At 47.9% G+C, this 19398-nt stretch overlaps 1 protein-coding gene across 2 annotated transcripts in view; it reads right to left on the reverse strand.

Annotated features, from left to right (window-relative positions):
- Nucleotides 1-252: 252 nt before the first annotated feature.
- LOC123582543 (protein FAM169B-like) overlaps nucleotides 253-19398 on the reverse strand; it is a 91205-nt gene continuing 72059 nt past the window's right edge. Inside the window, exons 6-9 of one of the 2 annotated variants that reach the window (XM_045448753.1) lie at nucleotides 13732-13914; nucleotides 9825-9956; nucleotides 4719-4813; nucleotides 253-3413 (exon numbers count right to left, since the gene is read on the reverse strand). In XM_045448753.1, the coding sequence (XP_045304709.1) occupies nucleotides 3231-3413; nucleotides 4719-4813; nucleotides 9825-9956; nucleotides 13732-13914 (593 nt within the window). In that variant the 3' untranslated portion in view covers nucleotides 253-3230. Of the gene's footprint in view, nucleotides 3414-4718; nucleotides 4819-9824; nucleotides 9957-13731; nucleotides 13915-19398 lie in introns of both variants that reach the window. The other variant, XR_006704452.1, reaches the window with a different exon arrangement.

The raw sequence follows: 19398 nt of genomic DNA on the forward strand, positions 1-19398 counted from the left end.
TATTTTTTTTTTTTTTTTCAACGTTTATTTACTTTTGGGACAGAGAGAGACAGAGCATGAACGGGGGAGGGGCAGAGAGAGAGAGGGAGACACAGAATCAGAAACAGGCTCCAGGCTCTGAGCCATCAGCCCAGAGCCTGACGCGGGGCTCGAACTCACAGACCGCGAGATCGTGACCTGGCTGAAGTCGGACGCTTAACCGACTGCGCCACCCAGGCGCCCCAACATCTTTAAATGAACTACACCAACACATCAGTTCTTCTCCCTTGGGAGGATGTTTTTATTGAACAGTAACTTCAACAAACCCCTGAGACATTTTCATCAGTTCATTTCCAGGTAAACACAAAGCACCAGCCATTCATGCCAAACGGTGTCACGTTCACAGCACCCATTGTGTCACATGTTAAAAAGGCCATGCCTGCCACCACACACAGAGCACCCCCTTGGCCGCAGATTCCCCTGCAAGTCCGCTTTTGTGGTCCGTGCCCCCTTCACACAGAGTCCACATGCACCGGGGACTTCATGCAGTCTCCATATGGAGCTCTGCACTCTATTTCTTTCCACTGGACTCTTCCCTCTTTCTAATGGGTGTAAGACAAACAACTCCAGGGAACACTCCAGAAGAGACCCTTCCAGAGAGACCAGTTTCCTGGAGTCCAGTAATCACATTTCACTTATCTATATCCCTACCCCCGGTGCCCAGCACAGAGCGTGGCCCTGAGCAAACATGTTAAATATCCAGGGTTTTTAAACTTTATTTATTTTCAGAGAGAGTACGCACACGTGCATGCACACGCATGGGGGAGGGGCAGAGAGAGAGGGAGAGAGAGAATCCCAAGCAGGCTCTGCACTGTCAGCAACACAGCCTGATGCGGGGCTCAATCTCACAAATGGAAAGTTCTTGACCTGAGCTGAAATCAAGAGTTGAACGCTTAACTGACTGAACTACATACATGCCCCCTGGATATCAGTTGTACAACAGGATGGATGGATGAGTAGAGGGATACACAAATGGACAGATGTGGGCAGACAGGTGCGTGGATAGACAGTTGGATGGACGGACAAACAGGATGGACAGATGGATGGATGGGTATCAGGACAGATGAACAGACAGGTGGGTGGATGGATAAATGAATAGAAGGACAAACATGGTCAGACGAGTGGGTGGACAAATGTGGACAGATGGACAGCTGAGTGGATGGACAGATGGATGGACAAATGTGGACTGATGGAGGGAGACAAGTGGGTAGGTAAATAGACAGATGGACTAACAGGTAGAGGAAAAGACGGACAGATGGGTGGACGAACACACAGATGGATGAATAAATAATTAACAGAGGTCCCATCACACATGCCCTCTGTCCACTTAGGGAAACAGCAGTGAGTATCTGGTGCTGGTGGTCTCCTCCCTAAACCCAGGCTCCAGGATAGGAATTTACTACACCCCTAAAAAGCTAAAACTGTTCTTCCATCCATCTCCAGAGTCTAGCAACAGATGAACAGAAGGAAGCTGTCACCCCTCACCCTTGAGGTGATCTATTACCGTTCATTCCCCATGCAGTTGAGGACTGCCTCTACACTGGCGCTGGGGACACAAGCAGCAACTGAGCAGACCCAGGGCTGACCCTGGTGGCGACTCATGGGGCTCACAGCTGAGTGCCCGGTGTTTTGAGAACATGTAGGAAGGGAAGAAGGAGGTGGTCAGGAAGGGACATCTGAGACTAGATGTAGGAGTAGGAATCAGACTGATTGACAAGCTGTGTGTGTGTGTGTGTGTGTGTGTGTGTGTGTACGCGCGCATAAGAGGGGTAGGGAAGGGAGAGTGACAGAGAGGGAGGAGGGGAGGAGGGAGAGTGAAAGAGAAAAAGGAGGACAGAGGGAAAGACAGAAGGACAGAGGGAGGGAGGAAAAGGCACATGCCCATGGCAGAACAACTGCATGAGCGCTGACCTTGAAGCAAGGGCACAGGTGCATCTGATGGGAAAGCCCAGGCAGCTGGGATACAGAACGCAAGGTAGTCGTGCCCAGAGATGGGAGCAGAGTCATCAGGGCCCTCTGTGACAGGCCTGGATGCTCCAAAGATAGTGACAGAGCCCCAGAGGGGTGTCCCCAGGGATAAGATCAGGTCTGCATTCACACGGAAGCAGGAGCCGGGACCGCGTTGCCTGCCCCAAGACGACTCAGCCAGCTTCCTCTGGTTAGAATCCTACCGAACATCAGTGAGGCTACGCCAGCTGCAGAGAAACCCCCGCCGCAGCTTTCAGGGAGCAGGCTCTGGGGCCTCATGAAGCAGCCTGGACCGCGCCTTACCCCGTAGAGAAGGCCTGCTTCTCCTGTCCTCACTGGGCTCTTATGGGCAGGGGGTCCCTTGGTTCAGCTCCGAAGCCCTAACAGCGGCCGAGCACACGCCCCAAGCAGGGCCGTGTAGGTAGCCGAGGAGGCCACTGTCACACTGGGGGTTGGCTGGTACCTTCAGACTCACCTTTACCAGTGTGGGCCTTTTCCCTCCAGGCACCAATACACTGGAAGAGCCATCAGCCCAGAGCCCCCTCCAGTGGCTTCCCCTCTGAATCAGGCCATGGCTGAGATCCTGACACCCGCCTGGAGCCTGCTTTAAGTGCCTCCTGTATGCGAGGCCAGATGGGAGCGAGGGACCCATGGATGGTTTGCACCAGCCAATCCCGGCCACTGCCCTCGGGGAGCTTCTGATGTGGCTGAAGTTTCTCTGGAAAAGAAATGTGCCTCCCTAGAAACCCTTCTGGTGTCTGTGGTCTCACGGTGACATCTGGGCTGGCATGGGCAAACCTGAAACATCTCTGCAGTGCAGGCTGGAACGGGCATGGCCCTTCTCTGAGCTTCAAGAAAGAGGCACATGTGTGTGGTTCCAGTGAGATCTTTACAAGCCCCCCCCCCCCCCGAGTAACAGAAACTACACTAGGTTAAACAAACAAGCTTCTGAAATTCGAGCTTGGGAAAATAACTACCTGTACCTCTTTAGATTTTTGTGCTTGAGGAACGCAGCACTTTCTCCCAGGCTATCACCTGGGCCCACAAAACAAGCCTGAGGTAGTCAAGGTCTGTGCGGTCGCCCTCTCCTCGAAGGAGAACACAGCAGGGACAGAAGCCAGCTCCCGGCCACAGGAGCACGGAGTGACAGGGGCAGCTCTCACACCCGTGGCCCCTGGGGCCCAGACAGGCCCCTCAACAAGAGTCAGGATGGCGTCTGGGAGTTAGGAGCTGGGCCGCACGTGCTTCTTCTGGGACTCCCAGGCCAGTCCTGCATCCAGCACGGTCCTCTTGGCTTCCTTCCTGGCCGGCTCGGCCCCACAGGCTCGCCCAAGCCGCCCTGCTTCTTCTTCCACTCCGCAGTCTTCATCACTCTTTGTCTGTTCCCGTTCTCTGCTGGTCCTCTCCTGAATCGGGGAAAAAAAAAAAAAGAAAAAATCAACGAAGCTCTCCAATGCTGGCTGGAACAAGCCCGCAGTGTCCTGGCCAGGCCCCTGCACTCACTGCGTGCTCAGATTCAGAACGGCTGAGCCGGGTTCCAACACCCCAGCCAGCCACAGGGACACTGTATTTTGTTCTTAAGATGCTCTGGACACGTATTTACTGATGGGAACATACTTCCTGAAGGGAACTGAAGAGCCCAGCCCATGGAGATCTGAGAAAGGGCAAAGCGAGAAGCACTACTTTAAAAGGTGGCACCCTTATGCTTGAGCACGTGGACCTCCCAAGATGCCTGCCCACGGGCGGGACAGCACACTGAACACCTCCTGCTTCCTCCAAAGGCCTTCGAGGTTTAAATGCAAAGTCAGGGATCCGCAAAGAGGCAAAGCACAATACTGTCAGTTCGGTGGCCTGGTAGAATCGTCAGAGAGCCAAATTTTCCTTTGCAAACCAAGGAAAACGAAAGCCCCCTCCTCCGCCCGCTTTTCTAAAACAATCCAGCACTTACTGGGATAGATCATGCCTTTGGTGTCGCGTCTTCTATCCCCGTATCATCTACTTTCCAAAATAAGCAGTACTGCCCACAAGTTGCAACTGTTAAGTTTGGGAGCTTAAAATCATTAATAATTCTTCAGGAATTCAAGAGCAAACACCCTTCTGCGGCCGAGAAGGGACGTTATCAGAACTATCTTATACCGGCCAATGTCTGTCTTGGCTTCGGGAAGATGCCTCATGGAATCACATCACTTCAAAGCAGACCACTAAGGTGGACCACTAAGAAATACTCAGCAGCCATCCTTGTTGGTGGGTCTATTCTCTCATCACTCTGGGCTCCACAATGACCTAAAGCCATATTCCATTTTGCAGCATCTGGGCTTGGAGGCGTGGAGGAGGAAAGAAAGAAATTTGTCCGCACATTTGCTCCGCTTCAAAGACACTGGTCCATGGCAGAATGTGAAATTCAGATTTTCCAATACTTCCTTCACAGAGCAGGGTGACGCTGATTGCCACGTGTTCTCTGTTTAGTTCTGGCTTCGTTAGAGCTTGTGCAGCTCAGAGAAGAGGACCGTGAAGAGTCTAATTACAAAGGCCTCGCCTCATGCCGCAGCACAGAGACTCCGAGTGTGAATCAACAGCCCGTTGCCGTGGAGAAGCCCACAGCCAAGGTGGTGAGGGAGAGGCCTCGTGGGTTCAGAGCTTCGCTAAACAAGCACAACGTGATTGCTAAGAAAACAAGACACATTCCCAGAATGACACATTCACCACCGTACCTTCTTGCCTCCTTCACGACCAGACATTCTGGGTCCATCATCTGGAGAAGTCCGCCCACAACTGCTCACGTCCTCCTGGGAATTTCCCGGGTGTGCTGCCCTCCCCAAGCAAGAGAGTGGCATAAGCAAATGGAGGTGGCCCCAAGGGAGCAGACAATCAAAAGATTAACAGTACAGCAGGGACCCTTCCAAAAGTACCGATCACCACGCCCCAATTCTATCCTCATGACCTTCACTGTGACACCTGCTACAGTGCCTTCTGGAGAAAAGGGAAACTTGCCAGGTTTGGGGAGACATGAAGCAATGGTTCTACTCAAGCATGTCTCCCATCCAGGTACTAAGCAGGCCCTTCCCTGCTTAGCTTCCAAGATCAGAGATTGGGAGTAGAGCCGTAGGCCTACTCAAGCATTTCTGAGCTGGAATTCTTTTCTTCCAATTATCTGGACATTAAACGGAGTTAGGCTTGCAGAGCTATTCCTAGGCCCTTCTCTTTGCTCGCTGGAATTGTTACTCACAAGAGAACCCATAATCACCCTTGTTAATTCAGCCCTCCTCCCCCTTTCCAAATCAGACCGAACTTGGAAAGGATAACTTTGCTGTCCCACTGTGTACTTCCTACATCCCAAAATCCATACATAGAGGTATGTGATGGGGGGGGGGGGGAGGGGAGGGGCACTCAGATGCTTTAGGAAGAAAAGTTTTCCAGTTGAGCTAAAAATGCAAATGAAACACATTTTTTCAAATAAAAATAAATACATTACTGAAACGTTACTTATACAGGTATATTTTAAAGTTTATTTACAGACTTTATAAATTAGCCAACTTTGGTTTGGCAAAATTGAATCCTAAGCAGTGAAAAATACCAGCGTACTTCAGGGCTCCCTTGGGAGTTTCTATATAATGCAGTAATGATTCCTCATGTACTTCTCTTTGCAAAAGTAAGCTCATAAATGAGTTCAGAGACTCAGCCTTATTCACTACTATATCCTTATCACCTCAACCAGTGGCCTGGCACTGGGAGATCCTCCATTAGAGTAATCTACTGAATGAATGAATGAGTGAATGAATGAATGAATGAATGAGAATGCATGAATGAATGAATGAATCAGAGAATGAAGCAGACAATTCAGTATATTCTACACTTTCTGATGTGTGAAACTATCTTTTTATGCGTTACAGACTAAAGCGTGCTTGGTAACTATCAAATGTTTACTTGTATTTTATTCCTAACCAATAACAGTTCAATAATTTTTAAAAATGAATGCTCTAGGGGCGCCTGGGTGGCTCAGTCAGTTGAGCGGCCAGCTTCAGCTTGGGTCATGATCTCGCGGTCCGTGAGTTTGAGCCCCGCGTCAGGCTCTGTGCTGAGCACTCAGAGCCTGGAGCCTGTTTCAGATTCTGTGTCTCCCTCTCTCTGATCCTCTCCGTTCATGCTCTGTCTCTCCTTGTCTCAAAAATAAATAAATGTTAAAAAAAAAAAAATGAATGCTCTAATTTGGAAGCACGAGGATAAGAAACCGAGAAGCAACCACACAGGTAGGTCACAGTAAGTTACTATCCAGGGCTTACTACCATATGGGACGCAGTAGGTGACAATGGCCGCTAGAGGGAGCCACACAACCTTTCAAAGAGCAGCATTAGGAAAAACCCATCCAGGATGGTGGTACTGCTATGCACTTCCCACCATAGCTCACGCCACCAAATTGCTGTAACTACCGCACTGTCATGTCCAACTCACCAAAAAAAGCTGAGACAAGCTCAGAGCTGCAAGCATCAGATTTTTAGAAAAAGGACCCTGCCCGCCCCTCCCCCCCCCCCCCCCCCCCCCCCGGCCCCAGCTCAGAGTTCATTCACATCTTTTTATATACATACACCATAGCTTTAAAAATTAAATGTAGCAGCTCAATCCGTTGAGCATCTGACTTCAGCTCAGGTCATGATCTCACAGTCTGTGAGTTCGAGCCCCGCGTCGGGCTCTGTGCCGACAGCTCAGAGCCTGGAGCCTGCTTCCGATTCTGTGTCTCCCTCTCTCTCTGCCCCTCCCCATTCACACTGTCTCTTTCTCAAAAATAAAATAAAAACATAAAAAAATTAAAAAATTAAATGTGAATAAAATTCTTTTCCCTGTGGATAACAATTGAATCTATTAAAAACTCACCTGGGAAGAAAGCAACACTATAACCTAAACAATGAAAACAATGATTTTTAAAGCTGTGTGCAATTATTTCCTGCCTCCAGCCACATTTTTGTAAAAGAACACTCAACTGCTGGAGGATTCAATTTCATCTCCTCCAGTAAAGAAACTTAAGGCATGTGCAAGCTAACTGAGAAGTCACACCAGACAGAATTATGATCCTATTGGTCAAGTTTCAAAGGCTTCATATGTAACTGAGTGTAGGAAGGAAAAAAAAAAAATCCCACAAACTCCTTCTCTCAAAAGTTCTGAAAACGCTGTAAATATTTTCAGGGCCATTATAAGCCACAGATGTTATCAACAGGCAAGATCGTGCAAACTTTAAAAGACCTCGTCCATAAATGACGCTGCTTCAAAAAATAGATTTTGAAACCCTGGAAAGGAACACAAGTTAATTTCCCTTTGGAACATTGTAAAACGTCCATGCCTTACTTAGAATGTAAAAAACAATTGGCTCCCCGGGCTTTTTGCTTACAGTTCTACTGCTACAGCACATGAAACTGTAGGAGCCCTCCAAAATAACAGCCAGAAATAAAGAAACAAAAGATAGAACTTGAAAAGCAGAACAATTCAAGAAAGCAACTCTAAGAATAACGGGCTGGTTAAAAACTAAAATTAAATTAAATGGCTGTGTGACATTTCCAGGCAAAAGAAGATTCCAGAACCTGCACTGTGGGGTGACCTGTGGGAAAACCTAATGGGCTAACACAGATTTCCATGAAGGCAGACAGACTGTAAACTGAGAAAATGCAGAGCATCTGGGCTAATCTGTGATTGCATTTGCAGCCCCCCACTCACCAACCTGGAAAAAACCTGAAATGTCAATGCTGACAAAATTGTTACAAGATGAAGCTGGCTGGCTGAAAACCTTCCTGACTGAATTAAAATCCTGACTGCTGGCCCTGGGGGGACACAGAAGTTGTGGGTGAAACCGGGAACTAGCCATGATTTATACAGGGAGTGAAAAGATCATAATTTAGCATTTTTTTAAATATATAGTTTTAATTATCTAATTATATCCTGATCATAAAGATGACCCTTCTTCCTTCAAAGGCAAAGCATACTTCTGGAACATTCCCCGGGCAAGTTCCCTCATTTGCTGTTTTAAAGAGAGAGTTGGCAAATCTCACAGTGAGTTAAAGTGACAGGTCTGGCATCTGACTTCCAGCTCAGTTTCCTGTGACCAGACCACACCAACTCTCAGCTCTTGAAATAACCCCAGCGGAATTCTCCTCCGAGGGAAGCAGTCTCCCCAATTATGCGAACACGTTCTCCCACTGCTTACCCCCCTCCAGCCTGTGCAATTTCCACATTATTTCCACATTCTGATATGCAACACTTTTTTTTTCCTTCATTCCCAGCCAAGGAGCTGCAACATCCAAGACACAAAGGCCAAGTCCACGTGGGAGCTGCAGGCTCATTTGTGACGTTTCTTGATAAACCCACGCAGCTGGTCAGCTTAGTGCATGGGGATCCGGGCAAGCTCCCCTTTTCATTTCTAACTGTGGATGCCACAGGGCAAGTCACTTAACCGCCTCATTAGGATCACAGTCACAGCCCTACCAAGGCCTCCTTCCCAGGTGCCTGGTCACCCCATTAATATCTGCAGAGATCCATTAAGCCTTCTAGCTGAAAGGCACCATAAAAGCAAAACCTATCATTGTTATCATCAATAAACTCCAAGACGCTCTTCCCTGTCATGACCTAACGTAAATCAGTTACCCACGTGGAAAGCCCACGGAGGCCTAATGAGCTACCTACAGCCTGGGAAATGGCATTTGATGTTGACAGGAGCTTTCTTCCCCGGGGGCGGGGAAGGAAAGCCAGTGCTTTCACTTTGGCGGGTGAAACTTAAAACTGTTAGACCCTCCTGAGCCTCCCACCCACACACAGCACCTGCAGCCTGAAAGGGTTTGCCGGGATTCAGCCCTGCCCTCCAAGGCCCTCTCCCTGAGCACTGAGCTGAGAACCAACAGCAATGTGCAATCCATCCCGGAGTGCAATCCATCCCCGGCGTGGGAGAGGAGGAAGGCACACTGTCAAAAAGCAACTTGGGGACCCAGACACAAGTGAATCTGGTCTTCCCACCCCATCTCCCCCTGGGACCCTCTGGCCCTTCTCATTGCTTGAAAACACCCTCCATCAAAACCCCGCCGGCAAACACACCGTGGTGCTATAACAACCCCAAACTGAAGACAATGCCTGTCTATAACAGGGACTGCCCAAATAAACACCTCCATACAGCAGCTTATTATGCTGCCAATAAAAAGGGCGGGGACAAAGTACTCATTTGCAGAACGCTGTCTCTGCAATGCTACCACTTATGTATGCCTGCCATCTCCCCCAAGGGAAGGAGGGGGTGCATAGAAGCCTTGCTCTTCAAGGTAAAACCCTTGTGTGGCCTTCCAATTTTTAACCAGGTGCACACATTAGACCTCTTCTGGGTTTCAGTGATCCCTTCGAGTTATAAACAGGGAGCCGCTCTGTCCCAGGGAGCTTCTGATTTAGTTAGATTGGGGGAGATCGTCATCAAAGTCCAGAAGATGCGGTTCATTCGGGAAAGGAAGGTAGACCAAGGACAAGAAGCCACGACCCCGGAGGGGCCTGGGTGGCTCAGTCGGTTGAGCGTCTGACTCGGTATCAGCTCAGGTCCTGATCCCACCATTTGTGAGATCAAGTCCCACACTGGGCTCTGAGCTGATAGTGCGCAGCCTGCTTGGGATTCTCTCCCTCCCTCTCTCTCTCTCTCAAAATAAATAAACATTTTAAAAAAGAAATAAACAAGAAGGCACCACCCTGGTCTCACTCCCTCCTCTGTTCTTGCAACAATAAACATAACACCTGCCCGGGCCTGACTCCATCCGTATGCATTAACCTGTGCTTCAAAGGGCACTTTGTTCGCTGTGACTCACGGTCTGGAAGTCTTGACTGCTGCAGTTGAACCTTCAGCCAGATGCTGCCTCGCTGGCCCCAGGCTCCTGGGGGCTCCACCTCCCACAGGCGACCCCGCTCCTCCGGATGGGCCAACAGGAACTTCCTGCACACTGAGGATGTGCAAGAGTGAGCCAGGAAGGCCCGCCCCCTCTGCGTCTCAGGGGCGGACACTTCCGGTTCCAGCCAAGGCCCCGCCCCACCCTGGCTCTGCTCTGTTTCTGCTGCAGGGGCACCAGTGTTTGGCCTCCTCAGCTGTCACCCCTCATGCTCCCGCTTTCACCCAACCCATCTTAGCTGGGGCCACCATAACAAAGCACCACACACTGGGGGGCTCCAACAACAGACTTCCACTGTCTCATGTGGTGGGGGCGGGAAGTCCCACGGCCAGTCATGGGCAGAGGCTTGCAGATGGCTGCCTTCCCACAGTGGCGTCGCATGACCTTCCCTCTGCACCCATCCGTGTCCCAGGCTCCTCTTTTATAAATAAGAACCACTTCTTAAGAATCTATTGGATCAGGGCCCCACTCCTATGACCTCATTAAATTCTAATTGCCTCTTTAAAGGCCCCACCTCCACGTATAGTCACATGGAGGGTAAGCTTTCAACATAAGGCTTCGGGGGACCCAATCAGCCCTTAACATCCCCCAACACTGTCCTCTCCTCGGGCACTGTCCCTCCTTATCCTGAGCCTCCCCAGCCCTCCTCTCCCACAGAACTTCCAGCTCATCCTCTGCAGATGCCTTGATTCCAGTCACCTCAAGGCTTTAAGATTTCTATGTCCGCATTCACAGGGTGAGAATTTTCTCCGGGAAGTGCCCCAAGCCCAGCCAAATGGGCAGCTCCTCCTGGTCCCGCAGGTGCCCATGGGGACCCCGTCGGGCCCTCCCCTAATACGTCCCAGCCGGGGGCAACAGCACAGATGGAAACCTCCAGAGGGTGAAACTAAGTATTCGGAAAGTGTAAGCCAAACTAGCAGAGTGCTAGATAGAATGTTCTGCTCTCCTATCTTGACAAATATAACTTCATAACAACAGGGAAAGCCAGTTTCAAATTTAGAATTCTTGGACTCCTTGGAGTTTTGCACCAGAATGTGGCAATACTGAGGGAGCTGCCCTTCCCCCCCCCCCCCCCCGACAGACGGCCCACCCGCTTCTCCTTCTACCCCAGCCCCACACACGTACACAGCAAGGGGCCTGTGAATGCAAATGTGAACACCACGCCCACATTCCACCCACATCCCACCAACGCCTGTCCCTAGGGTCTAAAGATATGCAAACTGGTGGCATCGTCCACCCTTATGTGCAAACCCAAGGATGGAGTCCACTCGGGCCCTCACGCCACTGGCAGGAATCCAGGGGTCCTGGTACCCTGAGTCAGCTTAGAAGGAGTGGTCTGGACCCAGGAAGGACGATACTCTTGGGCCCACAGACTCCTCACACCACGGAGAGAAACGCAGCTGCAAGAGGGCTTTAAAGCATAGGGCTCTGGCCTGCCCTTTGAACGCAAGAAGGAATCCTACCGGTCATGGGGCGCCTGGGTGGCTCAGTCGATTAAGTGTCTGACTTCGGCTCAGGTCATGATCTCACGGTTCGTGAGTTTGAGCCCCACGTCGGGCTCTGTGCTGACAGCTCGGAGCCCGGAGCCTGCTTCAGATTCTGTGTCTCTGTCTCTCTCTGCCCCTCCCCCACTCGTTCACTGTCTCTCTGTCTCCCAAAAATAAAAACATTAAAAAAAAAAAAAAGCCAGTCAGTAAAGTGTGCAGGTGGCACACACCTGAACCCAGTCCTGAACCTCCAGCTGCTTCTTTCTCCACGTTCTACCTGTTCACATACATGCCCAGGTACAGTCAGGGGTGACGTAAAAGCCTGAGGCCCCAACATCCTCAGCTGGGCAGCTCAAACCCCCAAGACACGACGCATGCTTCAGAATCAGCACCTTCTTATTTTCTTTCTCTATGGGGCAGAGATAGAAAAGGGAAAAGCAGGGGGGTGCCTGGGTGACTCAGTCGGTTAGACATCTAACTTCAGCTCAGGTCATGATCTCAGAGTTTGTGGGCTCGAGCCCTGCGTCAGGATCTGTGCTGACAACTCAGCCTGGAGTCTGCTTCGGACTCTGTGTCTCCCTCTCTCTCTCTGCCCCTCGCCCACTCGCATTCTGCATCTCTCAAAAATAAATAAACATTTTAAAAAAGAAAGAAAGGAAAAGGAGAGCAGGGATCCACAAGACCCTGCAAGGGTACCTGCAGTGCTGGCTCTGGGGCACCCTCCCCGCTCCGTGGAGACTGATACTTCCCTAGGGAAACCTGAGGTGGCCACATTGAGAGGCCAAGGCACTCAAACCAAGGTCTCAGAGCTGACGCAAAAATTAGGAGAGAGAGAGGACAGGCATGTGGTTCTGGAACTTTGCAACACCTCAAAGTGAGCAACACAGTACAGGAATCCTGGAATGCTCTTTGCAGAAATTCAAGGCTCTTCAGAGTTTAATTATAGACCATGAGTTTGGAAATATAAAGAAATGACTAAACCTACTTGAAAATATGTTTTCACCTGCTTTTCTTAGGACTTTAGAGCAACAGAACTTTCCTTACCTTCCCTACGTTTTCTCTCTTATCTCTTGATCTCCCCATACCATAACGGTACTGGAAACTCAGTACTAAGGGCCCGAAAACATCTGTATGACAAGAAGTGAAACAGTACCCAGGGCGGAAGGGGTGTACTTCACGGCAGGGGTGTGGGGAACCTAGAGAGATGCTCACCAGAATCTGCCCTCCTTACTGACTTGGAACGTAATGTTTAACACCAGGGCTTGTTTCATTTCCTCTGAAAAAAATATACATATATAAGGATTTCTCTTCCAGACGTGAAAAGGGATTGTGATAGCTCATTTTAAGTGTCAACTTGACTGAGCCAGGGGGTGCCCAGATATTTGGTCAAACATTATTCGGGGTGTGTCTGTGAAGGTGTTTGGGATGAGATGAACATTTGAATCAACAGACTGAGTAAAGCAGATTGCCTTCCCTCATGTGGGTGGGCCTCATCCAATCAGTTGAAGGCCTGAATATAGAGGGAAAAGGCTGACCCTCCCACAAGTAAGAGGGAACTCCTCCTGCCTGTCTGGTGAGCTGGGACATGGGTCTTTTGCTGCCTTTGGATTTGACCCAAAAACTTCTTGTTGGCTTTTCTTGGGTCTGGAGCCTGGCAGAATTTGCACCGTTATGACACCATCGGCTCTCCTGAGTCTCCAGCTTGCTAACTGCAGATCTTGGGAGTCTCAGTCTCCACACCATGTGAGCCAATTCCTTATAATAAATCTCTCTCTCGTGTGTGTGTGTGTGTGTGTGTGTGTGTGTGTGTGTGCGTAAACCCTATTGGTTCTGTTTCTCTGGAGAACCTTGACCAGTATGGGGACTCAGTAGGGTAAGAATGGAAGAAGGGGACTGTCTTCTGCAGCAAGAGCTACAAGGTACTTGGGGGCTCAGTGCGGTCAGAGCTTGCCTTTGCACTCCAGATGCCCTCCCAGACAAAGCTCCTGGGCTCCCTTTCAGCGTCTAGCTGAAAGGACTAAGTCATGGGCTCTAAGCATCAGGTGAAACCGCAAAGGCCCTCTGAGCGCCCAGCAGGTGCACTTCTCTGGATTCTGCTTCTCTCTGACGCCACGTTTTTTATTATTTCTAAATCCAGTTATTTCTAGGGCTGGGAAAGGCTCACCCCTGGTGCCACAGCATAAAGTCTCATCTGTGCTGAAGCAACGGGAGATTTCTCAGGAGGAAGAGAAAACCCACACGCAGAGAGTGTCAAGGAACCTGCCTCCCCGGAACCACCTAGAACGCACGTGTTATCCATCACCGTTCCCCGTACGTTTCCGCCTGACACAAAGCGGGTTTACCTTTGAACATGGCGGGAGAAATCGGCCAACTGACGCCCAGAGCCTCGTCCTCACGGAACGTCTCACAGAAGTCCTGCAGCATGGCCGTGCCCAGGCCCTGGCGGCGGTAAGTCCTCCTGACAAACACGGTGTCGAAGACGGGGAGCAGGTAGCATGCACCCGGGCCATCACCACACAGGCTGCCTGCAGGGAAAGGAAGAGACAGGCGCCGTCCCAGGCTTGCACCAAGCTGCCAGGACCCTGCGGGACTCCCACACAGCCGGGTCACTGGTACCACCTAGAAGGGCTCACATCACTAAGACAAAAGAGCAGATCATTCCAAACCACAGTTCTCCAGCCGACTGACCAGCCCACATGTTATTGATCACGAGGAGTGCAGCCCCCAAACTGTTGTACCGAAATTAAAAGCAAACGCAGGTGAATGTGCCATTCACGCACCCAAGACCCTCAGATGCCGCCCACGCTGTGCAGAGTTCACAGAGACACTGGAAGCCAATGAGGGGCATCTGGACATGAAGGTTTTCTGTGAACCCAAGGGATATGGGCTGGGAGACCCACCCAACACATCTCTAGGGCATGGACTTGTTTCAGTAACTCTAACAAGCAGTCATCGTGTCCAATTAAGACAGAGTGCATTTAGGGGCACCTGGGTGGCTCAGTCGGTTAAGCGTCCGACTTCGGCTCAGGTCATGATCTCATGGTCTGTGAGTTCGAGCCCCGCGTCGGGCTCTGTGCTAACAGCTCGGAGCCTGGAGCCTGCTTCGGATTCTGTGTCTCCCTCTCTCTCTATTCCTCCCCTGCTTGCTCGCTCTCTCTCTTAAAAATAAAGATTAAAAAAAAAAAAAAAGACAATGTGCATTTACCCCAAGCAGACTAAGCCCTGCCTCCCCTACAACATCAGTGACCTTGCTATAGCAAAGCAAGAGGGGCCACAGTTGGCACCTTCCCACCTTTCCATCCTGAACTGAACTTCACTGTAACCAGCACCAATACCAGCACAGTTGCTGTTTCTGCAAAAGGCACTTGGCCTTGGCCTTGGCCTTGGCCTTGCAAGTTCTCCTGCGTTGTCACCCTAACCAGAAAATCAATGCTCCACAGAGCCTACTACATCACCTGTCTTACTTCCAAACGTACAGATGCCTGCACCCTAGATGCACGAAAACCCAGGAAAAGAAGTATGGAGCATATTCAGCTCCTATTGGAAGAAGTTTTTGTCCCTGTCAAGAATCAGATGGTGGGTAATTTCCCAAGCGAAAAAACTGACTCCGATTCTGATCAGCCAGACTGAGTTGCAGGGATACATGCTACTGTAGTGAAGTGCTTGCAAAAAATGAGCACAATTATTCCCCTTCCTATATCCACATCACATTACATGTGATTCTGAAGCACCTCCCATCAAAAATGGGGCCTGGCTTCACGGGGTCCAGTGCCCCTCTACTATTCTTTCTCAGATCCCTGCTACTCACTCTAAGAACACAACTGGACTAGCCTGCCACCATAACAGAAACATGGCCTGGGCACCCTTGTGGTCCCAGCAAACATCTAGCCAGTCCCATGGAGCAGAGCCACCTACCACCCATCCCACCCAGCTGAGCCTCAGCAAAACTGTCATCCAAAAGAACGGTGAGCTGAACAGTTGATTTTGTGCCAAAAATGAATGAAGAAGTAATCTGAGGCCAGTGATCAACACCACCCAATTCACTTGGGCTGGTTAAGTGTAAAGTATTTGAATTTCACCCTCAATGTTCCTGAAATGACAGTACAAACTTAGGTTGGAATTCTGCAGTTGCCAACTTTTATATTGAGGAGAACAACATTCCCCAAATGGTAGTCTTCCAAAGCTGAGAAACATTAAAATTACATAAAGATACAATTCCTTTAAAAAAAAAAAAAAGAGTCAATATTGGGGCGCCTGGGTGGCTCAGTCAGTTGAGCCTCCGACTTCGGCTCAGGTCACGATCTCACGGTCTGTGAGTTCGAGCCCCGCGTCGGACTCTGTGCTGACAGCTCAGGGCCTGGAGCCTGCTTCGGATTCTGTGTCTCCCTCTCTCTCTTCCCCTCCCCTGCTCATGCTCTGTCTCTCTCTGTCTCAAAAATAAAAACATTAGAAAAAAAAGAGTCAATATTTAGGGATATATTTAATAAAAGGAGCATAAGCCTTGAATACTGAAAAACTACAAAACATGGTTAAGGGAAATTAAAGAAAAGGTAATAAGTGGGGAAATACCATGTTCATGGATTGGATGACTCAATACTGTTAAGATGGCAGTTCTTCCCAAACTGATCTGTAAGTTCGACACCAGTCCTATCAAAATCCCAGCAGGCATTTTTGTGGACATTGGCAAGCTGATACTAAAACTGACATGAAATGCAAAGTCTCTACAATAAGCAACCCAGTTTTGAAAAAGAGCAAAGTTGGAGATTTTACACTACCCAATTTCAAGGTTTCTTATAAAATCAAGGCAATCAAGTCAGTGGGACACAGGTGTAAGGACAGGCATGTGTATCAATGGAACAGAAATGAATCAAGAAATAAATTCTTATACTTTTAATTTCAACAATGTTGCCCTTTTCCAATGAGAAGACAGTCTTTTCAACAAATTGTGGTGGTATGACTGGATGTCGATAAGCCAAGAACAAAAAAAAAAAAAAAAAAAAAAAAAAAGGAAGAAGATGAAACACAACAGCCAGTCCAGAATTAGACCCACACAAATATAGTCAACTGATCTTTGACAAAGGAGCAAAGTAAAGTCAGTGAAGAAAGGACAGTCTCAATAAGTGACACCGGACAACTTGATATCCACATGGGAAAAAAAAAGCAATCTAGACACACACCTTAAATATTTCAAAATTTTTAACTTAAAATGAATCACAGCATAAATGTAAAATGCAAAACTACAAAACTCCTCGAAAATACACAAGAGAATATCCAGATGACCTTGGGTTTTGTAACATATTTTTTTACATACAACACGAAAGGCATGATCCAGGAGAGAAAAAATTGGCAAGCTGAATTTCATTAAAATTAAAATTTGCTGGGGCACCGGGGTGGCCCAGTTGGTTAAGCATCCGACTCTTGATTTCAGCCCAGGTCATGATCTCATGGTTTGTGAATTTGAGCCCCACATCAGGCTCTCTAGTGTCAGTGCTGAGTCTGCTTCAGATCCTCTGTCTCACTCTCTCTCTGCCCCTCTCCCACTCTCACTCTCCCTCTCTCAAAAATAAATAGTGCACTTATTTAAAAAAAATTAAAATTTGCTGCCCAAATTTTTGACATGTGAAAGACGATGTCAAAAGAATGAAAAGACAAGGCACAAACTGGGAAAAAATATTTGCAAAAGGCACATTTGTCTGATAAAGGACTGTTATCCAAAACATATGAAGAGCTTTTAAAACTCAACAATAAGAAAACAAACAACGTGATTGAAAAGTGAGCCAAAAATCTTAATAGATACCTCATCAACAAAGCTATTACATATGGCAGGTAAGGATATCAAAAGATGCTCCACATCATATGTCATCAGGCAAATGCAAATTAAAACAATGAGATATCACTGCACACCTACCAGAATGGCCAAAACCCAAAACACTGTCAACACCAAATGCTGCTAAGGATGTGGAGCAATGGGAACTCTCATTCATTGTTGGTGGGAATGCAAAATGGTACAGCAACCCTGGATGAGTTTGGTGGTTTTACAAAAGCAAACAGAACTTGTTCCATATGATCCTTCAATTGTGCCCCTTGATATTTATCTGAAGGAGTTGAGAACCTGCACATGAACGTTCATGGCACCTATATTCATAATGGCCAAAAACTGGAAGCAACCAAGATATCCTTCAATATGCGAATGGATAAATAAACTATGGCACATCCAGGTAATGGAATATGATTCCATGCTGAAAAGAAATATGCTATCAAGACACGGGGAAACCTTAAGGCATATTACGTAAGGAAAAGTCCCAATCTGAAAAAGTCTCCATACTGTACAATTACACCAATTATATGACATTCTGGAAAAGGCAACACTATGAAGGCAGCAAAAAGATCAGTGGTTGTTAAGAGGCTGTGGGGAGGGAGCAATGAATAGAGGGAGCATGGGGGTTTTCAGGCCAATGACGCTTGTACGATGCTACAAGGATAGAGAAACGTCCTTCTGCATTTGTCAAAACCCATAGAATATACAACATAAGGAATGAACACTAATGTAAACTATGGGCTTTAGTTAATAATAATGTATTCTTATGGACTGAACGGCGTCTCTTACATTGAAACCCAACCCCGAGTACCTCAGAATGTGACTGTATCTGGAGAGACAGACTTTACGAGATAATGAAGTTGGGGCACCTGGGTGCCTTGGTCAGTTAAGCGTCCAACTTCGGCTCAGGTCATGATCTCACAGTTCATGAGTTCGAGCCCCGCATTGGGCTCTATGCTGACAGCTCAGAGCCTGGAGCCTGCTTTGAATTCTGTGTCTCCCTCTCTCTCTGCTCTTCCCCACTCATGCTCTGTCTCTCTCTCCTTCAAAAACAAATAAAAACATTTAAAAAAATGTTTTTAAAGAGGTAATGAAGTTAAAGCAAGGTCTTTTGAGTGAGCTCTCATCCAATTTGACCGGCGTCTTTATGAGAAGAGGAAATTTGGACACACAGAGAGATGTGCACACATAGAGGAACGACCGTGTAAGGACACAGCAAGGAAATGGCCATCTACAAGCTAAGGAGGGAGGCTTCAGAAGAAACCAAACCTGCCAACACCTTGATCTTGGACTTCCAGCCTCAAGAACTGTGAGAAAATTACTTTCTATTGTTTGAGCCACCCAGTCTGTGGTATTTGGTTATGGCAGTCTAGCCAACTAATACGTACACCAATATTAGTTTATGAATTGTAACCAATGCATCACAATATGTTAATAATAGAGGAAGTGTGTGTGTGTGTGTGTGTGTGTGTGTGTGTGTGTGTGGAGGAGGGTGGGGGATATGGGAGAACTCTGTACTTTCTCAATTTTCCTGTAAACCTAAAACTGCTTTTAAAAAAAGCCTATTAATGTTTTTAGTGTACTAGGTATTTTTAAAAATTAAGTTGGACGCTTACCTCATATCACAAAAATTAATTCAAGATGGATCTAGGCATAAATAGAAGTTAAAACTATACAGCTTTCAGGGGTGCCTGCGTGGCTTAGTTGGTTATGCATCCAACTCTTGGTTTCAGCTCAGGTCATGATCTCACATTTTGTGGGATCGAGCCCCATGTCAGCGCGGAGCTTGCTTGGGATTTTCGCCCTGTCTCTCTGTCCCTCCCCTGCTCACTCATTCTCTCTCTCTCTCTCTCTCAAAATAAATAAATAAACTTAAAAAAAAACTATAAAGCTTTCAGAAGAAAATAAAAAAGAAAATCGTCACAGAGTTCTGAGGGAGTCAGAGAGTTCTTAAATTCAATACCAGAAGCACAATCAATTGACAAATCTGACTTCATCGAAATTCACTTTTGTACTTCAAAGGAAACTGTAGGGAAGTGTTTACGAATCACATTTCTGATAAAAAAAAAAAAAAAAAAAGACATATCCAGACTATATAAAGAACAGTTATAATTCAACAAAAAGAAAACAAACAACCAATTAAAAATGGACACATGAAACACTACAGTTTCAGGGATCATTTAAGTCTCTC

Source organism: Leopardus geoffroyi, chromosome B3 (assembly GCF_018350155.1).
Source record: "Leopardus geoffroyi isolate Oge1 chromosome B3, O.geoffroyi_Oge1_pat1.0, whole genome shotgun sequence".
NCBI classification, from domain to species: Eukaryota; Metazoa; Chordata; class Mammalia; order Carnivora; family Felidae; genus Leopardus; species Leopardus geoffroyi.